Here is a 19,468-nt window from a genome sequence, read left to right as displayed (position 1 = left end):
GTGTGAAGAACAAAAAAGCCCAACACTGATGTGTACTGGAGAAAACAGCCCTCAGTGTCACGTGTTTAAAAAATGTAGAGCAAAAGGAATCTGGCTTCTCTGTAAGCTTGTAGGACAGTTGTGTGTGCAAGCCTCAAAAATATATATATATCAAACGAGGGCCTTATAGGCACTTTGTTTTAAGAGATCTGTCTTAAATATGTTTTAGTTCTCTAGGCAGAACTCAGGAGCCCTGGCGGCACATCAGCAGCTGCCCTGCTCCATTCTGACAGCCACACTCTAAGACCTTTTACTATTACTTCCTGTCAGGATAGTTAAGCACTGGAACAAGTTGCCTAAGGAAGTTGGGGAATCTCCATCACGGGAGATTTTTAAGAACAGGTCAGACAAACACCTGTCAGGGATGGTCTAGAATAATACTTAGTCCTGCCATGAATGCAGGGGATTGGACTACGTGGCCTATCGAGGTCCCTTCCAGTCCTACATTTCTATGATTCTGTGAACAGTGATCATTCCTATGCCACTGAAAACAGATCCAGTGCTCTGCAAAGCACTCTGCCCCTAAGAGCGTGCAATCTACTGCACTCACCCTCCAAGGGCCTCCATCCTGCTAAGCACAACCAGAACATAAGAACATAAGAATTGCTCTACTGGGTCAGACGAAAGGTCCAGCTAGCCCAGTGTCCTGTCTTCTGACAGTGGCCAATGCCAGGTGCCCCAGAAGGAATGAACAGAACAGGTGATCCTCAAGTGATCCATCCCCTGTTGCTCATTCCGAGATTCTGGCAAACAGAGGCTAGGGACGCCATTCCTGCCCATTCTGGCTAATAGCCATTGATGGACCTGTCCTCCATGAATGTATCTAGTTCTTTTTTGAACCCTGTTATGGTCTTGGCCTTCACAACATCCTCTGGCAAGGAGTTCCACAGGCTGACGGTGCGTTGTGTGAAGAAATACTTCCTTTTATTTGTTTTAAACCTGCTGCCTATTCATTTCATTTGGTGACCCCTAGTTCTTATGTTATGAGAAGTGGTAAGCAACACTTCCTTATCCACTTTCTCTACACCAGTCATGATTTTATAGACCTCAATCACATCTCCCCTTAGCCGTCTCTTTTCCAAGCTGAAAAGTCTGAGTGTTATTAATCTCTGTTCAGACGGAAGCTGTTCCATACCCCTAATTATTTTTGTTGCCCTTTCTGAACCAATTCCAATTCCAATATATCTTTTTTGAGATGGAGTGACCACATCTGCACACTGTATTCAAGCTGTGGGCGTACCATGGATTTATGTAGCGGCAACATGATATTTTCTATCCTATTATCTATCACTTTCTTAATGATTCCCAGCATTCTGTTCACTTTTTTGACTGCTGCTGCAAATTGAGTGGATATTTTCAGAGAACTATCCACAATGACTCCAAAATCTCTTTCTTGAGTGGTAACAGCTAATTTAGACCCCATCATTTTATATGTACAGTTGGGATTATACTTCCCAAAGTACATTACTTTGCATTTATCAACATGAAATTTCGTCTGCCATTTTGTTGCCCAGTCACCCAGTTTTGAAAGATTCTTTTGTAGCTCTTTGCAGTCTGCCTGGGTCTTAACTATCTTTAGTAATTTTGTATCATCTGCAAATTTTGCCACCTCACTGTTTACCCCTTTTTGCAGATCATTTATGAATATGTGGAATAGGACTGGTCCCAGTACAGACCCCTGGGGGATACCAACTATTTACCTCTCTTCATTATGAAAACTGACCATTTATACCTACCCTTTGTTTCCTATCTTTTAACCAGTTACCAATCCATGAGAGCACCTTCCCTCTTATCCCGCTTACTTTGCGTAAGAGCCTTTGGTGAGGGACCTTGTCAAAGGCCTTCTGAACATCTAAGTACACTATATTCACTGGATCCCTTTGGTCTGCATGCTTGTTGACCCCGCTCAAAGAATTCTAGTAGATTGGTGAGGCATGATTTCCCTTTACTAAAACCATGTTGACTCTTCCTCAACAAATTATGTTCATCTATGTGTCTGACAATATTGTTCTTTATTATAGTTTCAACCAGTTTGCCCGGTACTGAAGTCAGGCTTACAGGCCTGTAATTGCCGGGATCACCTCTGAAGCCCTTTTTAAAAATTGGCGTCACATTATCTATTCTCCAGTCATCTAATACTGATGGTTACAGACTACAGTTAGTAGTTCTGCAATTTCACATTTGAGTTCCTTCAGAACTCTTGAGTGAATACTAGCTGGTCCTGGTGACTTATTGCTATTTAATTTATCAATTTGTTCCAAAACGTCCTTCAATGACACCTCAATCTTGGACAGTTCCTCAGATCTGTCACCTAAAAAGAATGGCTCAGGTTTGGGACTCTCCCTCACATCCTCAGCCATAAAGACCAATGAAAATAATTTAGTTTCTCCACAATGGCCTTATCGTCCTTGAGTGCTCCTTTAGCATCTCGATCGTGCAGTGGCCCCACTGGTTGTTTAGCAGGCTTCCTACTTCTGATGTACTTTAAAAAAAAAAATCCTATTACTTTTTGAGTCTTTGGCTAACTGTTCTTCAAATTCTTTTTTGGCCTTCCTAATTGTATTTTTACACTTCATTTGCCAGTGTTTATGCTCCTTTCTATTTTCCTCACTAGGATTTAACATCCATGTTTTAAAGGATGCCTTTTTGCCTCTCACTGCTTCTTTTACTTTGTTGTTTAGCCATGGTGGCACTTTTTTTGGTTCTCTTACTATGTTTTTTAAGTTGGGGTCTACATTTAAGTTGAGCCTCTATTATGGTGTCTTTAAAAAATTTCCACACGGCTTGCAGGGATTTCACTTTTGGCACTGTACCCTTTAATTTCTGTTTAACTAACCTCCTCATTTTTGTGTTGTTCTCCTTTCTGAAATTAAATGCTACAGTGTTGGGCTGCTGTGGTGTTTTCCCCACCACAGGGATGTAAAATGTAATTATATCATGGTCACTATTACCAAGTGGTCCAGCTATATTCAGCTCTTAGACCAGATCCTGTGCTCCACTTAGGACTAAATCAAGAATTGCCTCTCCTCTGGTGGGTTCTAGGACCAGCTGCACCAAGAAGCAGTCATTTAAGGTGTCAAGAAACTTTATCTCTGCATCCTGTCCTGAGGTGACATGTACCCAGTCAATATGGGGATAATTGAAATCTCCCATTATTATTGATTTTTTTATTTTAATAGCATCTCTAATCTCCCTGAGCATTTCACAGTCACTATCACCATCCTGGTCAGGTGGTCGGTAATATATCCCTACTGCTATATTCTTATTATTAGAGCATAGAATTACTATCCATAGCGATTCTATGGCACAGTTTGATTCATTTACGTTTTTTACTTCACTTGATTCTACACTTCAGGGTGGAGGGTACTCAGCCTGGGCAGGGCAAGATGCCCCAGAGCCGTGCCTCCTCCTTATCCAAGAGAGACAAGGAAGACAGGTCTGCGACCCTGGCTCTTACAGGCCGGGATTCAGAGATAAAGTTTCTTGACACCTTAAATGACTGCTTCTTAGTGCAGCTAGTCCTGGGACCCACCAGAGGAGAGGCAGTTCTTGATTTAGTCCTAAGTGGAACAGAGGATCTGGTCCAAGAGGTGAATATAGCTGGACTGCTTGGCTGCAAAAAGAAGCCAGTTAGTACCCACTGAGCTGCTGATGGAGACGCGTGTCCACTGGGAACTCGCTAAACTCATTCCACACTGGCTACCCAATAGCTAGCAGATGCTAGTGACTCAGTAATTACAGAGCAAGGCCAGATTTGAGCCAGCAACTCAACCGTAATCCCTGAACTAATGCAGTCAGACACTTTGGTCCCATTTCCCATCCCCTGAACCACAGAGGGCATGGCTTCACTGCAGAGACAGCCCTGTCCTGGTGGAGCGGCCCCCCTGCAAAGCCCTACCCAGGTCAGACCCATGCAGATGCATCCACAATGGTGCTGTACTAGCCTGCGTGCTAGGCTGGATTTTCTAACAGGATATCCCATGGTTCTCGCTGGTGCATTAAACTGGGCCAACCCTACGAATTCATTCACATATTGTGGGAGAACCTGTCTGTCGTTCCTGGGCTCCCATGCGAGAGTGCCCCGATGGGTCTTACTGGGATCACACCACAGCGTTACCAGAAGGCTGGTCAAAGCTTCTGGCCAACTGGCAGCATGGGAAATGGATTTCTTGGCCTGCGGCACCTCTGGCCAATGCTATGGAGGTGCAGCAGACCTGGAGCAGGCAAGGAGAGTGAGGGTGAGGGGGCTAAGAGCCAGTGCCGAAGAGGGGAGGAGTTCAACGAGGAAGTACAGCCCCGGTGGCATCGTGGGATAGGACTGGAGGACGAACAGCCCCCTGGCAAGCCCATGTTTTCACTGCACAGAGGGTGCGTTGCCAGGTTGGAAAGTGAAATGCTAGCTCAGGCCTAACCCACCGTCAGCGATGCCGGCTCGCTTGTGCTCACAGCGCCCTCAAGCCTGGGCCAGCGGTGGTTGTGTGTGGACGGAAGGGGGAGGGTAACATCTGGGCTACAGCCCAGGCTAGCTCTGCAGTGAAGCCAGACCCACAGAGGACTGCACCCAGGTTCGAGGGATTAACACCGCTGGTCAGCACCGTACAAACAGCCTCCTTACGTACTCTTTGTCCTGGGTGGAGCTGTAAGCGGTTCAGGTTTGGGAAGCTGGGCATCGTGCTGTTCTCCTCTCCCTGCTCCTTGCACCGACCACCCTCATACGAAGCCAGGTGGGAAGACACTCTGCTGAGCTCCGCCTGCAACGTAGGGATTTGGGCTGCCCCCAGCATCCTGTCTGCCAAGGAGCTGGGCGTGGAAACGCGGGCGCCCAGCAGGGAGCGCTTCCCCAGGCGCCTGGACAGCACGCTCGCCATCTTGACACTCTGTAAAGGACAAACAGACAGGTGCTATTACCTCCAGTGCAAAACACAAACTGCTCTGCATCTGGAGCGCTGGTGAAAGGTACTGGGCTAAGTGTGCCCCTGAGCTCCTCTAGCAGCAATGTCTAGTGCTGGGAGTCAGGAGGCCTCATTTCCATGACTGGTTCTGATGGGACTCTCACTGAGCCCCCCTGGCCACGTCCCAGCCTCTCCGTGCTTCAGTCTCCCCATCTGTAAAATGGAGGTAACACCAATGACCACACGCCAGATGGAAAGTGCTTTGAGATCCTTGGCTGGAAGGAACGACGCCTCCACACAAGGCACTCATCACACCTCATCATTTTTCACAGCCGTTTGGAAAAAATCACATCCCACCCCCTAGCTGTTATTTCTCAACCTCTTCATTGAGCCTGGTCTGACTTTGCTTCCCTGCTCTCCTGCACACAGTGGAAGGAGGTCCCATGGTTAGAGCACAGAGTGGATAAAAATCAAGTATTGGGGGGGAGGGGGGGGGGAATCAGATTTATTTATGTAAATCAAGTTTTTTTTTTAAATCTTATTTAAAATTAAATTTGAAATTGTGACAAACCCTAAACTTACCATAAAACTATTAAAATCATTTACATTAGTTAAAAAAATACTGTTAAGCAGGACATTTGCTGCCAAGTTTTAAAGAAAGGCAAACCACTGGACTGGTGGCAACCACTGATTAAGCACCTGGAACCGGAGTTCCAAGTGCTAAAACAGCTTTTGACAGCAGTAGCCTCTTCTGCAGGTGCAGCGAGAGAATATAGTCCTCTCACTTTATTCCACGAGTTCAGTCCAAGTTAAGAAACCACTTGAGAGTTGAAAAAGCAGGAAAACTTGTTTTTCACTTCCAATCTATGAACAGAAGCAAGGTGTAAGAGGATGAGACCTACTAGTTCTAAAATTCTGAAGGATTTTGTGACCTACAATCAATTCAATTCACTAACTACAGAAAATACCTCCGTAGTTTTATATTCAAAACGTGTTTTGATAAATGTTTTGTCTTATCTATCAGCATATCAAAGGTTGCTGTATTTAACTAACAAATACTTTTTTAAATGTTTCTGTACATTTAATTTAATTTTAATTTCCATCCAAACAGAGCCCAACATAAATCACAAGTAAAAAATTAATCCAAGTTTTGTAAAGTAGAAATGCACCATTCAACAATTTTCTAACTATTTTAAGACTCTGAATAAATGTAAGTTATATAACTGCTTAAATAAATGTGTATAGATATAGTGTATTGTCTGGTTAGCAAAAAGCACCACCAAATTTAGTGTAAAAGCTATAGTCAATTGCAAATCAGCATGTTTTAATGGTTACTAACAAATGAGAATCACCCTTTCTTTAGGAAATTAACTAAAAAGTACCAATACAAAACAAGATTAACATTGTTGATTTAAATCAAGGTTTTCTGTTTGCTGATTTAAATCATTATTAAAGTCAGTGATTTAAATCAATCCACTGTTAGAGCACTAGCCTAGGACTTGTGAGACCTGAGTTCAGTTCTCTGCTCCACCACAGACTCCTGTGTGACAGTGAGCAAGTCAATTAGCCACTCTGTGCCTCAGTTTCCCCATTCACAAAAATGCTGCCCTGCCTCACAGGGTGTTGTGAGGATCCACATATTAAAGACCGTGAAGTGCTCTGAGATCTACTGACGAAAAGCACTATAAATATTATTATCGGAAGGGTGCACATCAGGGCTGAGCAGCACAAACATGTATATCATTGCAGGGACACACACGAGGGCTGAGACAACACCAATGGGTATGGTACTGTGGGGTGGCCTATGAGCACTGGACTGCAAGCACCAATTTATCTCGTTAAACCAGGAGCAGGAGCCCATGCTTTGGCCACATTGATCATTACATGTCAGTCTCTTTGGGTGGCTGCCAACCCAGGAAGATCAGTAGAGACATTTGTAAACCAATTACACTGTCAGGGACTAATGGGAATGCACCACGGGCAAGTTTACAGCTCCAGCAGAAAGCTCTGGTTTGCTCTGAGGACATTCATCAGTTGCGGCAGTATCTGATCCAGTGGGCTAAGAGGTTTTACCCTGGCTGTCAGCTCAGCTGCCACTAAATCAGGTTCTAGAGTCCATTCAAGGCAACTCCCGACACCCCGGCTTTATCACCTGCCAGATATAAACATTTACAGACAAAGCCCCTTGGGGGTTCAACAACAATCCACAAAGCCACATAATGCACCCAGACGTGCTTTACAATCCGCAACAGGGAAGCCCAGCAAAGCAAGAACATTTCAAGCTTAGAAAATAGGCAGGAGAATTCAAAGTTCCTCTGACTACACTTTACGCACATTTGCTGCAAACCACAGTTTTCTAACAGCCACCTCTGATCAGATTCCCCTCATCTAAACCTGTGATTAACCTGTAACATTCCTGTGGGTGTCCCCCCCGCACTCCAAAACGGTGTCCCCAGATGGATCTTCCAAACTGACATCATCGCTGTTCACAGCTATGGCCCAGCAATATCTCTGGCCCTGGAGAGCCAAACATCATGTAGGGAACAGCTAGGAAGGCTTCCCACACACCACTTGCAGCCCCCTTGCGATTCCAGACCCAGCCCTTCAAAAGAGACTCTGCCAATGCACCTCAAATCGGGGGCTCCCCTCAATTCCGCAACATCCACTTGCCAGTCCTGGGCACAGGGAGACACTGGTGCCACACGAGACTGAGCAGCTCATGATGTGGAACAAAGTCGTCTCTCAGGATGTCGCAGATCCACTTTATTGCTCAAGGAATCCAGATTCCAACCCAGGACTCCAGATGCAGAAGAACTGTGCCCGAATGTGCCACTCCCCCCTCAGCTCTATTACCTCATCTCACTCTCGCTTGTGTGTTCCTGGTCTAGGGTTCCATTTCCCCCAGGCAACACTAGTTATTTTTTTAGCCTTTGGTACCTCCGCTCACCCACACAGTTAAGGTGGCAGCCAGACTGCCCAGAGGACACATGCAGCAGTCTCAAACCACCGCATCAAAAGAACCATGGAAATGAGTGATGGCAAAGTTCACCTGCACACTCACTGCCTAGGCAGGGCTGTTCCCTCCAGTATCTTTGTCCAGTCTAGTTTTAAATGACTTGTGCAATGGGGCTTCCACCCCTTCCTTATGGAGCCTATTCCACAGGCCTATGGAGCTTTGCTTTGCAGGCCTGTGTTATAGAAGTCAGACTAGCTGATCACAATGGTCCCTTCTGGCCTTAGAAGCCATGAATCTATGGATTCTATGAAAGTTTGGGGATATTCAGCCTAAACTTTCCTGTTCTAATTTCCAGCCCACTCCTCCTAGTTATATCCCCTTGGTCCGACCTGAGTAAATCCTTGGGGTTTGCAGTTACATACCTCTATATTGCCAGAAGACATACTTCACCCTTTCGACCTCCCCAGCCCCAGAGACCGCTTTTGCTGCTCTTCCCTGAATTCCCACCCATTTGCCAATGTTTTTCTGGCCTGGTGGTGCCCAGAACTGCAGACAGTCTGCAAGGCGAGCGCCCACCAGACCCATCAAGAGAGAAACGATCACCTCCAAGAACATCACATTAGAGCTGGCACTTCTGAACCCTTCAGAAATTCCTTTCCTCTCCCTTCCCTACATGGAAGGAACAGGCGTTTCAGCCAGATGTGTTTTCCAGGGTGGGGTTCCCCTCTCACACGCTCATTGTGTGCGGCCAGTCCAGTAGATTCCCTCCCTGATGATGAATGCAGCATTCAGGCACTGAACTATAATCAATAACTAAATGTTTAGTTCCCTCCTAAAGGCCGTTTCTTCCCTTGATCTCTGTGCAAAACCAGCCCACTAACACCAGTGGGCATGCATAGATTCCTAGACGCTAAGGCCAGAAGGGATCATCTAGTCTGACCTCCTGTATAACACAGGCCAGAGAAGATTCCCTCTGCATTGTGGTAAATATGTATTTTTGGATGTGCACCATGGACCACAGACCATAATTAAACACAACACTTGGCCTTCAAGTCCCAATGAATTTGGCATCTTGGCCAAGACTCTAGTCAGACTAGGACACAGAATTCCAACTATCCTCCTACACCACCGAAACAGGTGGATTGGTCTTAGTGTGCAGAGGGAGAATCAGTGTTTTAATGCAACTGTAGTTTTAAATCCATGGTCAAATGCTTATTCTTTCACAAAGATTCACACTGTTCCCCTTGAAGTCAATAGGAATTTTGGCCACAGCCTTCAGTGGGAACACGATCAAACCCTCGAAGAGTTTAATTAAATCTAAACTGTGTCATTACTGCCTCCTCCCTGTAAGGCAATGTTAGCTCAACAATTTAAACTTATTTAATAATCATAAAAGGGAGGAGGGGGAAATCTAGATCTCAAGAAAAATAAAAGCAATTTAAAAAAATTACATCTCTCAGGGTTGCGCCTTTAGGACTTAAGAGAACAGATGAGAGGAGGAAAGAAAATAAAAAAGGAGAAAGAGTTACAAAAAGCTCTGAGATGGAGGAAGAGAAGGGAGCATGCTGTAGTGGTCAAAGCACAGGATGGGGATCCAGGAACTCCAAGAATCTAATTCCAGCTCTGACACTGGCTTGCTATGTAACCTTGGGAATGTCACTTAGCTTCTCTGTGATGGAGTTCCTTCATCCATAAGCCTTGGCCATTTCACAAGAGTCCCATAAGGATATCAGTAAAACACGTGGAATACTGGGTTATTAATGAAGTAGCCACGTCTTACCACTCCACTTTATTTAGTTAAAGCACCATTAGGAACATTTTTCTTCTCTCTTGGTAACATTAACATGTCCACAGTAATTTTTCTTAAGCTTTTTTCTAAAATTATTCCCCCTCCCTTGAAAACAGGCTGTGATGGATTTTCCCTTTTGACTGCTGCTGCATGTAGCAAGTACACAAAGAAAACTTCTCCGTCTGGCTTTTCCTATTCTTTTAGATTTGCAAGTTTTTCTGTCTAAAAATATGGATTTTCCTAAGAGCAAGGAGAATTCATGCCAAGGGAGGGCAGACTTTCCAAGTTTACACATAAAGAACCAATGAGAGCAAAGGCTGTAACAACATGCACTGTTCATGGGTAAACAGTGTTACAATAATACTGAGCATTTTTCATCTTGAAAACACATTACAAAGTCACAGTGCCCTATTTTACAGATGGGGAAACCGAGGCACACAGCAGCAAAGTGTGGCACACATGAGTGCCACAACTGGATTCAGAACACAGGAATCCTGACACACACACACACTTCTGTGTTTTATCCGATGGAGTAGAGGCGAGCGGCTGCAAGCAGCCAGATGAAGCTACCGGCACAGGGGCAGCCCCTAACATATGCCAGTGGAGGACAGGACGTAGTTTTGCTCCACTTACCACACTCCCTCCCGCCCGTGCCCCACCTCTTTTTCTCCTTGCATCAAGGATAGGCAGCAGGGCTGCCTCCATCAGCGGGGAGTTCCCCTGCACCGGGAGAATTCTCCACCAGCTGCTTTCAGGCCACTTTGTGCTGCCTGTGCAAAGCGTCCTTGGCAGACCAGAGAACCTGACCTGAACTAGCTCTGCTTGAGCTAGGGCACAAAAAAACCGCAGCGTGGACACCGCAACACAGACGGTGGCTTGGACCCAAGCGGTTTGGCAGGCTTGGACTTGAGCGACTAGCCTGAGGTGCTGCCTGTTCTGAAACACCCACCCTGCTATTTTTAGCTCGCTAGCTGAAGCAGAGCTAGCACACGTCTGTCTGCCTGGGCTGGGAGGCACACCCCCAGCTCCAGTGCAGATGTACCCAAACTCACACTCCGTAGATTTGAATTCCAAATGACTTTGTACTGAAGCAATGCACCTGCATGCCTCTAGGGGTTGCTATACCGTTAGACGTGCCAGCTTTCTGACTGAAGTAAAACTGAAGGTCCTAGCAGCTTTTGGTTTTTAAAGACGGATGGTGCTTTTCCAAAGAGTTTGGGTGTTAAACCATGATGTCCTGCCTAAATACCACCTCCAGCAACTATATTCTGCCTCCTGTCACTGAAATTCCCCATATAATTTCATTTTACTTTAGCATTCTTTTTAATGTCTGGTCCTAAATTGTTGCATGGTGTTGCTGTGTGCTGTTAAATAGCTGTGGAGTTCTCCCCCAGAGATGGCTGCATTTCAGTGATGGCTATACGTAGTTTATACAGCACTCTTGTATCCTACATACCATTTCAGTCACAGAATTTCAGGGGGAAAAAGGAGCACTCTGAACCCCGTTAGCCACAGTGATCACAATTTCAAACTGACCCTGATCCCAAAGAATCTCTCATCTCAAAAGGACAGCCATGAGATTTACAAGGTGCTTTATGAGCTCCATATAAGGATCACTTTAACCACTACTGAAATGCATCCACCGCTGAAGCAGAAAGTAACAACTATTTAACAGTCACAGTAACACTACAAAAGTGTTTCCAATAGGAAGTGAAGAAGAATATTGTATCCAACTGAACCCACATAGGGCATTTCAGGGAGAGCAGACAGAATACAGTTACCAGGACACCATGGCTAGCACCCTACTCTTAAGAAACATGCTATTTATCTGTAAAAATTAAGGTCCTGATTCAACAAAACACATAGGGCTGGTCTACACTAGAAAATTAGATTGACCCAGCCACGGCGCTCATGGGGGTGATGAATCCACACCCCTGAGTGACGTAGTTAAGCCAACCTCAGCCCCTGTGTAGACAGCCCCAGGCCAATGGAAGACTTCTTCAGAACAACCTAGCCACCACCTCTCGGGGAGGTGGATTACCTACATGGATGGGAGAACCCCTCCCGTCAGTATAGGTAGTGTCTGCACTGAAGTGCTGCAGTGGTGAATGTTTCAAGTGCAGACAAGCCCTTAACCACCTACTTCCCTTTGTAGGTGCTCCAAGTGCTTTGCTGGGATTATTCACGTGCTTAAACTTAAGCATGTGCACCTCAGGCTTTGCTAAGCCAAGTGCTGAAAGCTGGTAGGCCCTTTTTCATCAGAAAGGCGCTCCCAGGAGCACAGCACCCCCTATGCCACGCCAGGCCACTGGGAAGAGCATCACCTTCCATTTCCCTGGCACCACTTCTGGGAGCACCTTGGTGACTTCTCCCCACCCTTGCTTAAAACCTCAGGGAAATCCCTCGGCATCCGAACTAACTTGCAAGTACGTTTAACACACCTGATTGCTACTAGAACGGCAGGGCTCTTGGGAATCACTCTCTTTCCTTACAACTAAGCCAACCATATTCCCAGACTGGGCACTCACCCACACCAATTTACCATGACATTTAAAAATAGGACATCAGGGGACTTTTGCAAGGTACAAATGCACGTTCCCTGAGGCAGAGGGAAGCTGTGTAGCAACAATCCAAATGTCTATTTATCTATCTCGATCTATCGCCTTCGGTTCACAGATCTGACCCCCTGCAAACTCTACTGTGCCATCGGTGAGTGTCATTATTCCCCATTCTACAGACAGGGCAGCAGAGGCAGAACGAGGTAAAGAAACTTGCAACAGATCACACAGCAAGCCTGTGGTAAGGCCTGTCTATGCTGACTCCGTGTTTACCACTAGACCACGCGTCAGCCCAGAGACCACGCCTCCTGCTTTCTTGCGCTCAAACAGTCAGTGCCAAGAACTCTGTTCAAACAGTGGATTCTGGATTATAAGTGGCATTTTATTCCACGCTGTTTGAGGGGCTTGACAGTTTAAAGACTTCCCCTTGTACCAGCCCAGCCTCACTCCTCCGTACAAAGAAACGCTGGGATACAATTAACACTTCAGTATCTCTCCAGAAAGTTTATTTCTTTCCAAATACTTTGTAAATTCTATTCACGACCCTTCTCTGCAGGTTTTACTGCCGGCCAAGCCCAGGCCTCTCCCACATTAAAAGGCCCCGCTCATTTCCCCTATGCAAACAAACAACTCCTGAAACCAACAGGACTGCAAGGTTCCCTTAACTTGTGCTAATCTTTCTGTGCAGCACCTGGCTCTGATCCAGGAGAGGGGCTTGGGGTATTTTTGACTTGCAAAAAGAGTTTAAGAGTAGGGATCTCAGGAACGCCAGCGCCACATCTGCTTTCAGTAGACCCTGTACATTGAAACACGGATCTTGTTTCAACCCCATGTCCTATACTGCGTGGCCTGTGATTATGAAGTTTACATGCTAACACAGCTACTCAGCTGAAAAGATGACTGCTGAGGGGCTTCAGCTGAATGCTACAGGGTGAGTGGAGAAGGTATTAGGATCGACCGCTGTGGAGAGCCACACACCACTTAGAACAGGGGTTCTCAAACTGGGGGTTGGGACCCCTCAGGGGGTCATGAGGTTATTACATGGGGGGTCGCGAGCTGTCAGCCTCCACCCCAGACCCCGCTTTGCATCCAGCATTTATAATGGTGTTGTACATTAAAAACACTTTTTTGTATATTTAAGGGGGGTTGCACTCAGAGGCTTGCTCCGTGAAAGTGGTCACCAGTACAAAAGTCTGAGAACCCCTGGCTTAGAAGATCAAGGGGGAAACCCATGTGAAAGTTTCTGATGGCAGCTCAGCCAAGATGCTAGGAAACAGGAACCCTTCTGAGAGGGGAAATGTTCAGATTTGTGCTGGAGAGTCACGAACACGGCTCCGAAAAAGTGAGGCTAAACAACCTAAAGCAATGGCATTTGAAAGACCCTACCTCTTACATACAGCAACTGCAATTTACCGAGGTGGGGGTCATTATCCCCATATTCCAGATGAAAAAACAGAGACATATAATTTCTCTCTGCCTACCCACAGCTACAAAGCAAACTAATGGCAGAACTAGGAACGCAATGTCTTCTGCTTGGATGCCCACCACTTAGACTCTGATCTGTAGGAACACTGCCTGTTAATGCACACAGTGCCTATCAGCCGCTAGCAATCACACTTCACACAGGTGAGACCCAGCAGAGATCCAGAATTATTTCTTGAACATTGAGCATACACTTTGGAGGCAATTGTCAACGTTCGGCTTTAAACAAACAGTGGGGAAGATGTCTGTCTTCAGCCTTTCCACACTGGATTCATGTACTAATAAATAACAGCAATGTTTAGGTGCTTAACTAGGGTCTGAAAAAACTCTTTACAGAGAAGGTGAAGTATCATTCACTCAATTTTGCAAATGGGGAAACTGAGGCACAGAGGTGCAGCACTTTGCCCAAATTCACACAGCAAATCCACAGCAGAGATGGGACTAGACCCCCCCAGTTCCACATTCTAACCACTAATGCGCCACAGTCAGAACACCCAAATGTAGCGGAAAAGTAATTTTGCTATTAGCATTTGTATCACAAAAGTGACTAGAAGCCCCTCCCGTACTGAGCGAGGACTGTACAAGCACATTACAGAGCCGCGGTCTCTGCCCCGGAGAGCTTACAATCTATAGACTATTGCCTGGTTTCTTAAAAACAGAAGTTTGTAGGTTTCATCATCTTGGAAATATCAATTAGCACACACTAAAGCCTAGCTCACATGACACAGTATCTTAGTGCACTGAAGTCAATGGCACTACTCACGGTGTAAAATGTTACTCAACGTGAATAAGGGTGTCAAAAGTGAAATGGTACTATGACCGGCTGAAAGATATATACAACTTCTGTCTCCTCAACTCCACTAACTCACATTCATACGCTGCCTTTCCTCCAGAAGGATCAGAAAGCACTTTACAGATTATGGCCCCAATCCTGCAATCTGTTGCATGTGTCGTGGATGTCCACCCAGAGCCAGTTGCAAGATCCGGGGCCTATATTCAAAACTTGCTATGTTTCCGGCTGCCCTCCATCTCAGAGGTGGCTGCATTTTAGCCACGCGGCCTGTATTCATTAATGGTCTTTAAAATGCTGTTGGGATCCTTCTGATTAGGAAGACTTTTTACTGTCCCAGCTTGGAGGATGTCAGCGAGTCCTGTTAAAACTGGGGCTAAACTGACAACAACTATGACAAGTCTTACCTCCACCCATCTCATGCACTGAGGTTTCAGAAAACTTCAGCCATGGCATTTCATACTCTGCTGCATTTTTCCTATGGCCTTAATTTAGGGTGGGTAGGGGTCTCTGTCCCCCCCACTGGGGCTTGGACGAAAGCCTGAGTAGGGGGTGGTGATCTTGCCCATTTCACTCTGGTGTGGGTGTCTGTGTTGCTGCTGAGTTCATGGAGGAGATAGGGATTTTGAGGAGAGAGAATTTTTAATTGGGCAGTAAAGATATATTATACAAACACTCAGACACCTACATGTACACCAGGCTGTCCCTAAAACAGCAGCAGCCCCACCACCCTAAGAAAGCCCCTCAGCCAACACCAGCCATCTGGCTCAACCAACACCAGCCGGCTCTAAGGGGTTTCAGTAACAGAGTCTGGAAAGGAAAAGGTGGAGATTTGCTACTTTCTCAAAACCAAGCCTACAGCTGGCAAACTCCCATCTGATACCCTCAGCACATGCCTGCAAAGGGACAGGGATGAGTCTTCAGCAGGGGCTGTGGCACGCTTGCAAAAGGGCGAGGATGGGAATGCGAGGGGCACGCAAAGCCGCACAGGGGGCGGGCTGTACAGCGGATTGTGGAATGCATGCAATGAGGCAGCGCAAGAGTGTTGCAATCATTCAGGAGAGAAGAGAGCAACAGAAGGGGGTGTGGCATGTCAGGACAGGGGCGTGGCATGCCTGCAAACTGGCAGACAGAAAAATATGCAAGAAGGCGTGGCTTGCATGCCAGGGGACTGGGGAAAGCGCTGAAGTGCATGCAAAAGAGGGCAGTGGGGTACAAGGGATTGACATGCATGCAGATGAGCTGGAATGGGTCTGGAAGGCATACAAAGAGTCATGGACAGAAGCGCAAAATGCACGCAAAGGGCAGAGACAAGGGTGTGGTGTGTATTCTAAAGCTCCGGGAACAGAGGTGATGCAGGAGGGGGGGGCGTGGCATGTGTGCACGAGGGCAGGAGTGCAGCAGAAGGGGGAGGCACGGCATGTGTGCACAGGGCCCGGGAGTGTAGCAGAGTGAGGGGGGGCGTGGCATGTGTGCACCAGGCCAGGAGTGTAGCAGAGAGAGGGGGGCGTGGCACACATGCAATGGGCACGCATAAAAGGGGGCAAGAGTGCAGCCAGGAGGCGGCGCCCGGTGCAGGGGTGCAGCAGGGAGGGGGTAGGACCTGGGGACATGTGCAATAGGACATGTGCTGTACGGGAGGGAAGAGGTGCAAGCGGAGGCATGGCATGTGCGTGCATGCACAGAGGGCTGAGGAGCTAACAAGCAGAGGGACACTGGGTGTGACATGCAGCAGGCACTAGGGAAGCAAGGGGGTTACATGCAGAGGGAAATGGGGGGGATACTTCCAAGAAACATGTGAGTTTCCAAGGATTTGCACAGAGGGAAATGGAGCTCAGCACAGAAGAGGAGTAGGAATCCCCGGCCAGTGCTACATGCAGGAGGAAATGGGGTGACGCACAGGGGGACTGAGAGAGGAGCTGGGGGGTGAATGTAGAGGGGAACAAGGGGGCAGGAGGGGGAAGGGGAATGCACGGAGGAACACACAGAGGAAACAGGGTGCACAAGGGAATGGAGACAAACGGGACAGCTCCACGTGGGGGGAACGGGGTTGCAGGGGGCAGATGTATACCAAGGGGAACAGAGGGTCTAGAGTGGGTTGAGGGCAAAGAGACTAAGGGTGCATGGAGAAGCTGAACACAGAGGGGAATAGAAGGTGCAGGGGAGGCTGACGGGACTGGACAATGCGGGGTGCATGGCGCGGTGGCACCCGGCAAGGGAAATAGGGACTAAAAGGGAAGGTTGCAGGCAGCGAGGCATAAGGGTGTCGGTGGCGGGGAGAACTAGGGGCGCGTGCAGGGGAAATTGTGTGCAGCAGGGGACGGAGGCGGTTGCATGCAGTGAACTATGGGAATAGGGGTAAAGGGGCCATTACATGCAGCGCGGAGTGGGGGCGCACGGGTCGGTTGTGCGGCGGGACAATACAGGAACAAGGGGTTCAAGACGCGGCTGGGGAAACAAGGAGTGCACGACACTGGTGCATATAGGGGGACATCGGGATACACGACACTGATGCAGGCGGCGGGGGGAACAGGGGTGCAAGGTGGGGGAACGGGGCAGCTGCACGCGGCGGGAGGACCGGGGAGGACCGGGCAGCTGCACGGGGCGGGGGTGCACGGGGCGGGGAGAACCAAGGGGTTCACGGGGCGGCTGCACGGGGCGGGGAGAACCAGGGGGTGCACGGACCGGCTGCACGGGGCGGGGAGAACCAGGGGGTGCACGGACCGGCTGCACGGGGCGGGGAGAACCAGGGGGTGCACGGACCGGCTGCACGGGGCGGGGAGAACCAGGGGGTGCACGCGGCGGGGGGAACAGGGGGTGCACGGGGCGGGGGGAACAGGGGGTGCACGGGGCGGGGGGAACAGGGCGGGGAGAACAGGGGGTGCACGGGGCGGGGGGAACAGGGCGGGGGGAACAGGGGGTGCACGGGGCGGCTGCACGGGGCGGGGAGAACAGGGGGTGCACGGGGCGGCTGCACGGGGCGGGGGGGAACCGGGGGGTGCACGCGGCGGCTGGACAGGGCGGGGAGAACCGGGGGGTGCACGCGGCGGCTGGACAGGGCGGGGAGAACCAGGGGGTGCACGGGGCGGGGGGGAACCGGGGGGTGCACGGGGCGGCTGCACGGGGCGGGGAGAACACGGGGTGCACGGGGCGGCTGCACGGGGCGGGGGGGAACCGGGGGGTGCACGCGGCGGCTGGACAGGGCGGGGAGAACCAGGGGGTGCACGGGGCGGGGGGGAACCGGGGGGTGCACGGGGCGGCTGCACGGGGCGGGGGGGCACCGGGGGGTGCACGGGGCGGCTGCACGCGGCGGCCCGTTGCACTCCCAGCGCGCACACGCCCCCTCCGGCCGCCCGGGTCCGTGCCCTGCAGCCCGCGCTGCCGGGTCCGCGCCCCCTCTCCGCCTTGCTCCCTTCCCGCGCCGCCTTGTGCTCGCAGCGGGTCCCCCGCGCCCCCCGTGGGCAGCGCCCCGGTCCCGGGAGCCGCCCCCCTGCCCGGCCGCGCGGCGCTCACCTCCCGCTCCGCTCGCTCGCTCGCTCCCTCCCGAGCTCGGCTTGTTTTGAAATTAACCTTCCCCTTCCCCCCTCCCCTTGTCCCCGGCACAGGCCGCCTCACGTACGCGGCTGCAGGGAGCCCCCGGCCTGGAGTCCCGGCTGGGAAGGGACTGCGAGGGACTTCGCTGGCTACACACCGCAGCTACAGAGCCCAAAGGCAGCAGGGGCACACGCACCCCGATACATACAACGCCACCAGCGATAGGCAGAGACCAGGACCACACGGGCACCTCCACCTACACAGACCCCGTTCCTAGCGGGGAGAGGCTCAGCTGTGGGCAAACAGGGACACATGCACCCACCCACACACACAAGGCCTGGTCAGCGCAGACAGAGGCATACAGCTCAGCAGACACACATGGCTGGATCTTCAGAGGTGCTGACTATCTTTAGTTTGCGTTGGATTCATTTGGAATTATAGGTGCTCAGCACCTCTGAAGATCAAGATCGCAGCACGGCAGGCACGTATACATCCACCCACACACACATGACTACATGGATCACACTCAAGGCCCGGTACAGCAGGCATACATACACACACGGTGCATATACATGGCTGTATGCCATCACACATATATGCAGTCTCATCTGAGCATGCCTGCATACATATAATTTGCCACACATGCAGCCACACAGTGTAATACAATATGATCCTATTTTATTGGCATGGCAAGCTATACAAGTGTCGACAGCCCCTAGGTAGCCACAGTAGGCACAGAAAGTCACAGGGGTGCACACAAAGACAGGCGGGGTCTCTTGCACACAGGAGCAGCCAGAACCCAACAGTTCTCCTTGCAAAGAAAAACAATGCCGCTGTTGCACCCTTATTCCCATAGGCGCTGGAACGACGGGTGCTGGCGATGCAGCAGCACCCCTGGCTTGAAGCGGTTTCCATCATATCCAGTGTTTACAGTTTGGTTCAATGGCTCTGGGCACCCCCACTATACAAATAGTTCCAGCCCCCCTGCATATTCCCCATAATGGTTACTCTCAAATACCCTGGACACCGCTCAAGCCACTCTGCTGGTCACTTCTTTCTACAGGAGAGGGAGACCAGGAAAACTCATCCTCACACCTCCCTTCCAAGCTGTCTATTCCCTGATCCAGGCTAGGGGGCTGGCCAAAGTGCAGCCCTGGGGCCAAACACAGTCTGCAGAGACCGAGTTACACCTCACGGCCCTCCCTCTTTCAACAGGAAAGCCCTCCCCTGAGAGCACCGGTATCAGGGGTTGGAGAGGGATGCACAGATGCTGAGACCCAGTAGCCTGTTTGGTGGCACCAGCAGTCTCCCTCCATGGGCCACCCCTGTGTTAAGGAGGCGGGCACGCATGCAGCCGCGGGCGCCCTTCCAGCAGAGCAGGGGCAGCTCTGGGTTTAGCAGCCCGTGTGACCTTGGACAAGGCCAACT

The 19,468-nt window shown here is 49.6% G+C and overlaps 1 protein-coding gene across 2 annotated transcripts in view; it reads right to left on the bottom strand.

The window, feature by feature from the left end:
* ZNF395 (zinc finger protein 395) overlaps positions 1–18,051 on the bottom strand; it is a 45,558-nt gene extending 27,507 nt beyond the window's left edge. For both annotated transcript variants that reach the window (XM_045010731.1, XM_045010732.1), the window contains exons 1-2: positions 18,020–18,051; positions 4,659–4,916 (exon numbers count right to left, since the gene is read on the bottom strand). In XM_045010731.1, the coding sequence (XP_044866666.1) occupies positions 4,659–4,907 (249 nt within the window). In that variant the 5' untranslated portion in view covers positions 4,908–4,916; positions 18,020–18,051. The remainder of the gene's footprint in view (positions 1–4,658; positions 4,917–18,019) is intronic.
* Between the last annotated feature and the right edge of the window lie 1,417 nt (positions 18,052–19,468).

The sequence above is a fragment of the Mauremys mutica genome, chromosome 3 (assembly GCF_020497125.1).
Source record: "Mauremys mutica isolate MM-2020 ecotype Southern chromosome 3, ASM2049712v1, whole genome shotgun sequence".
Lineage (NCBI taxonomy): Eukaryota > Metazoa > Chordata > Testudines > Geoemydidae > Mauremys > Mauremys mutica.
Note: the sequence above shows the minus strand (reverse complement) of the source record. Positions and strands in the feature narration are given on the sequence as shown.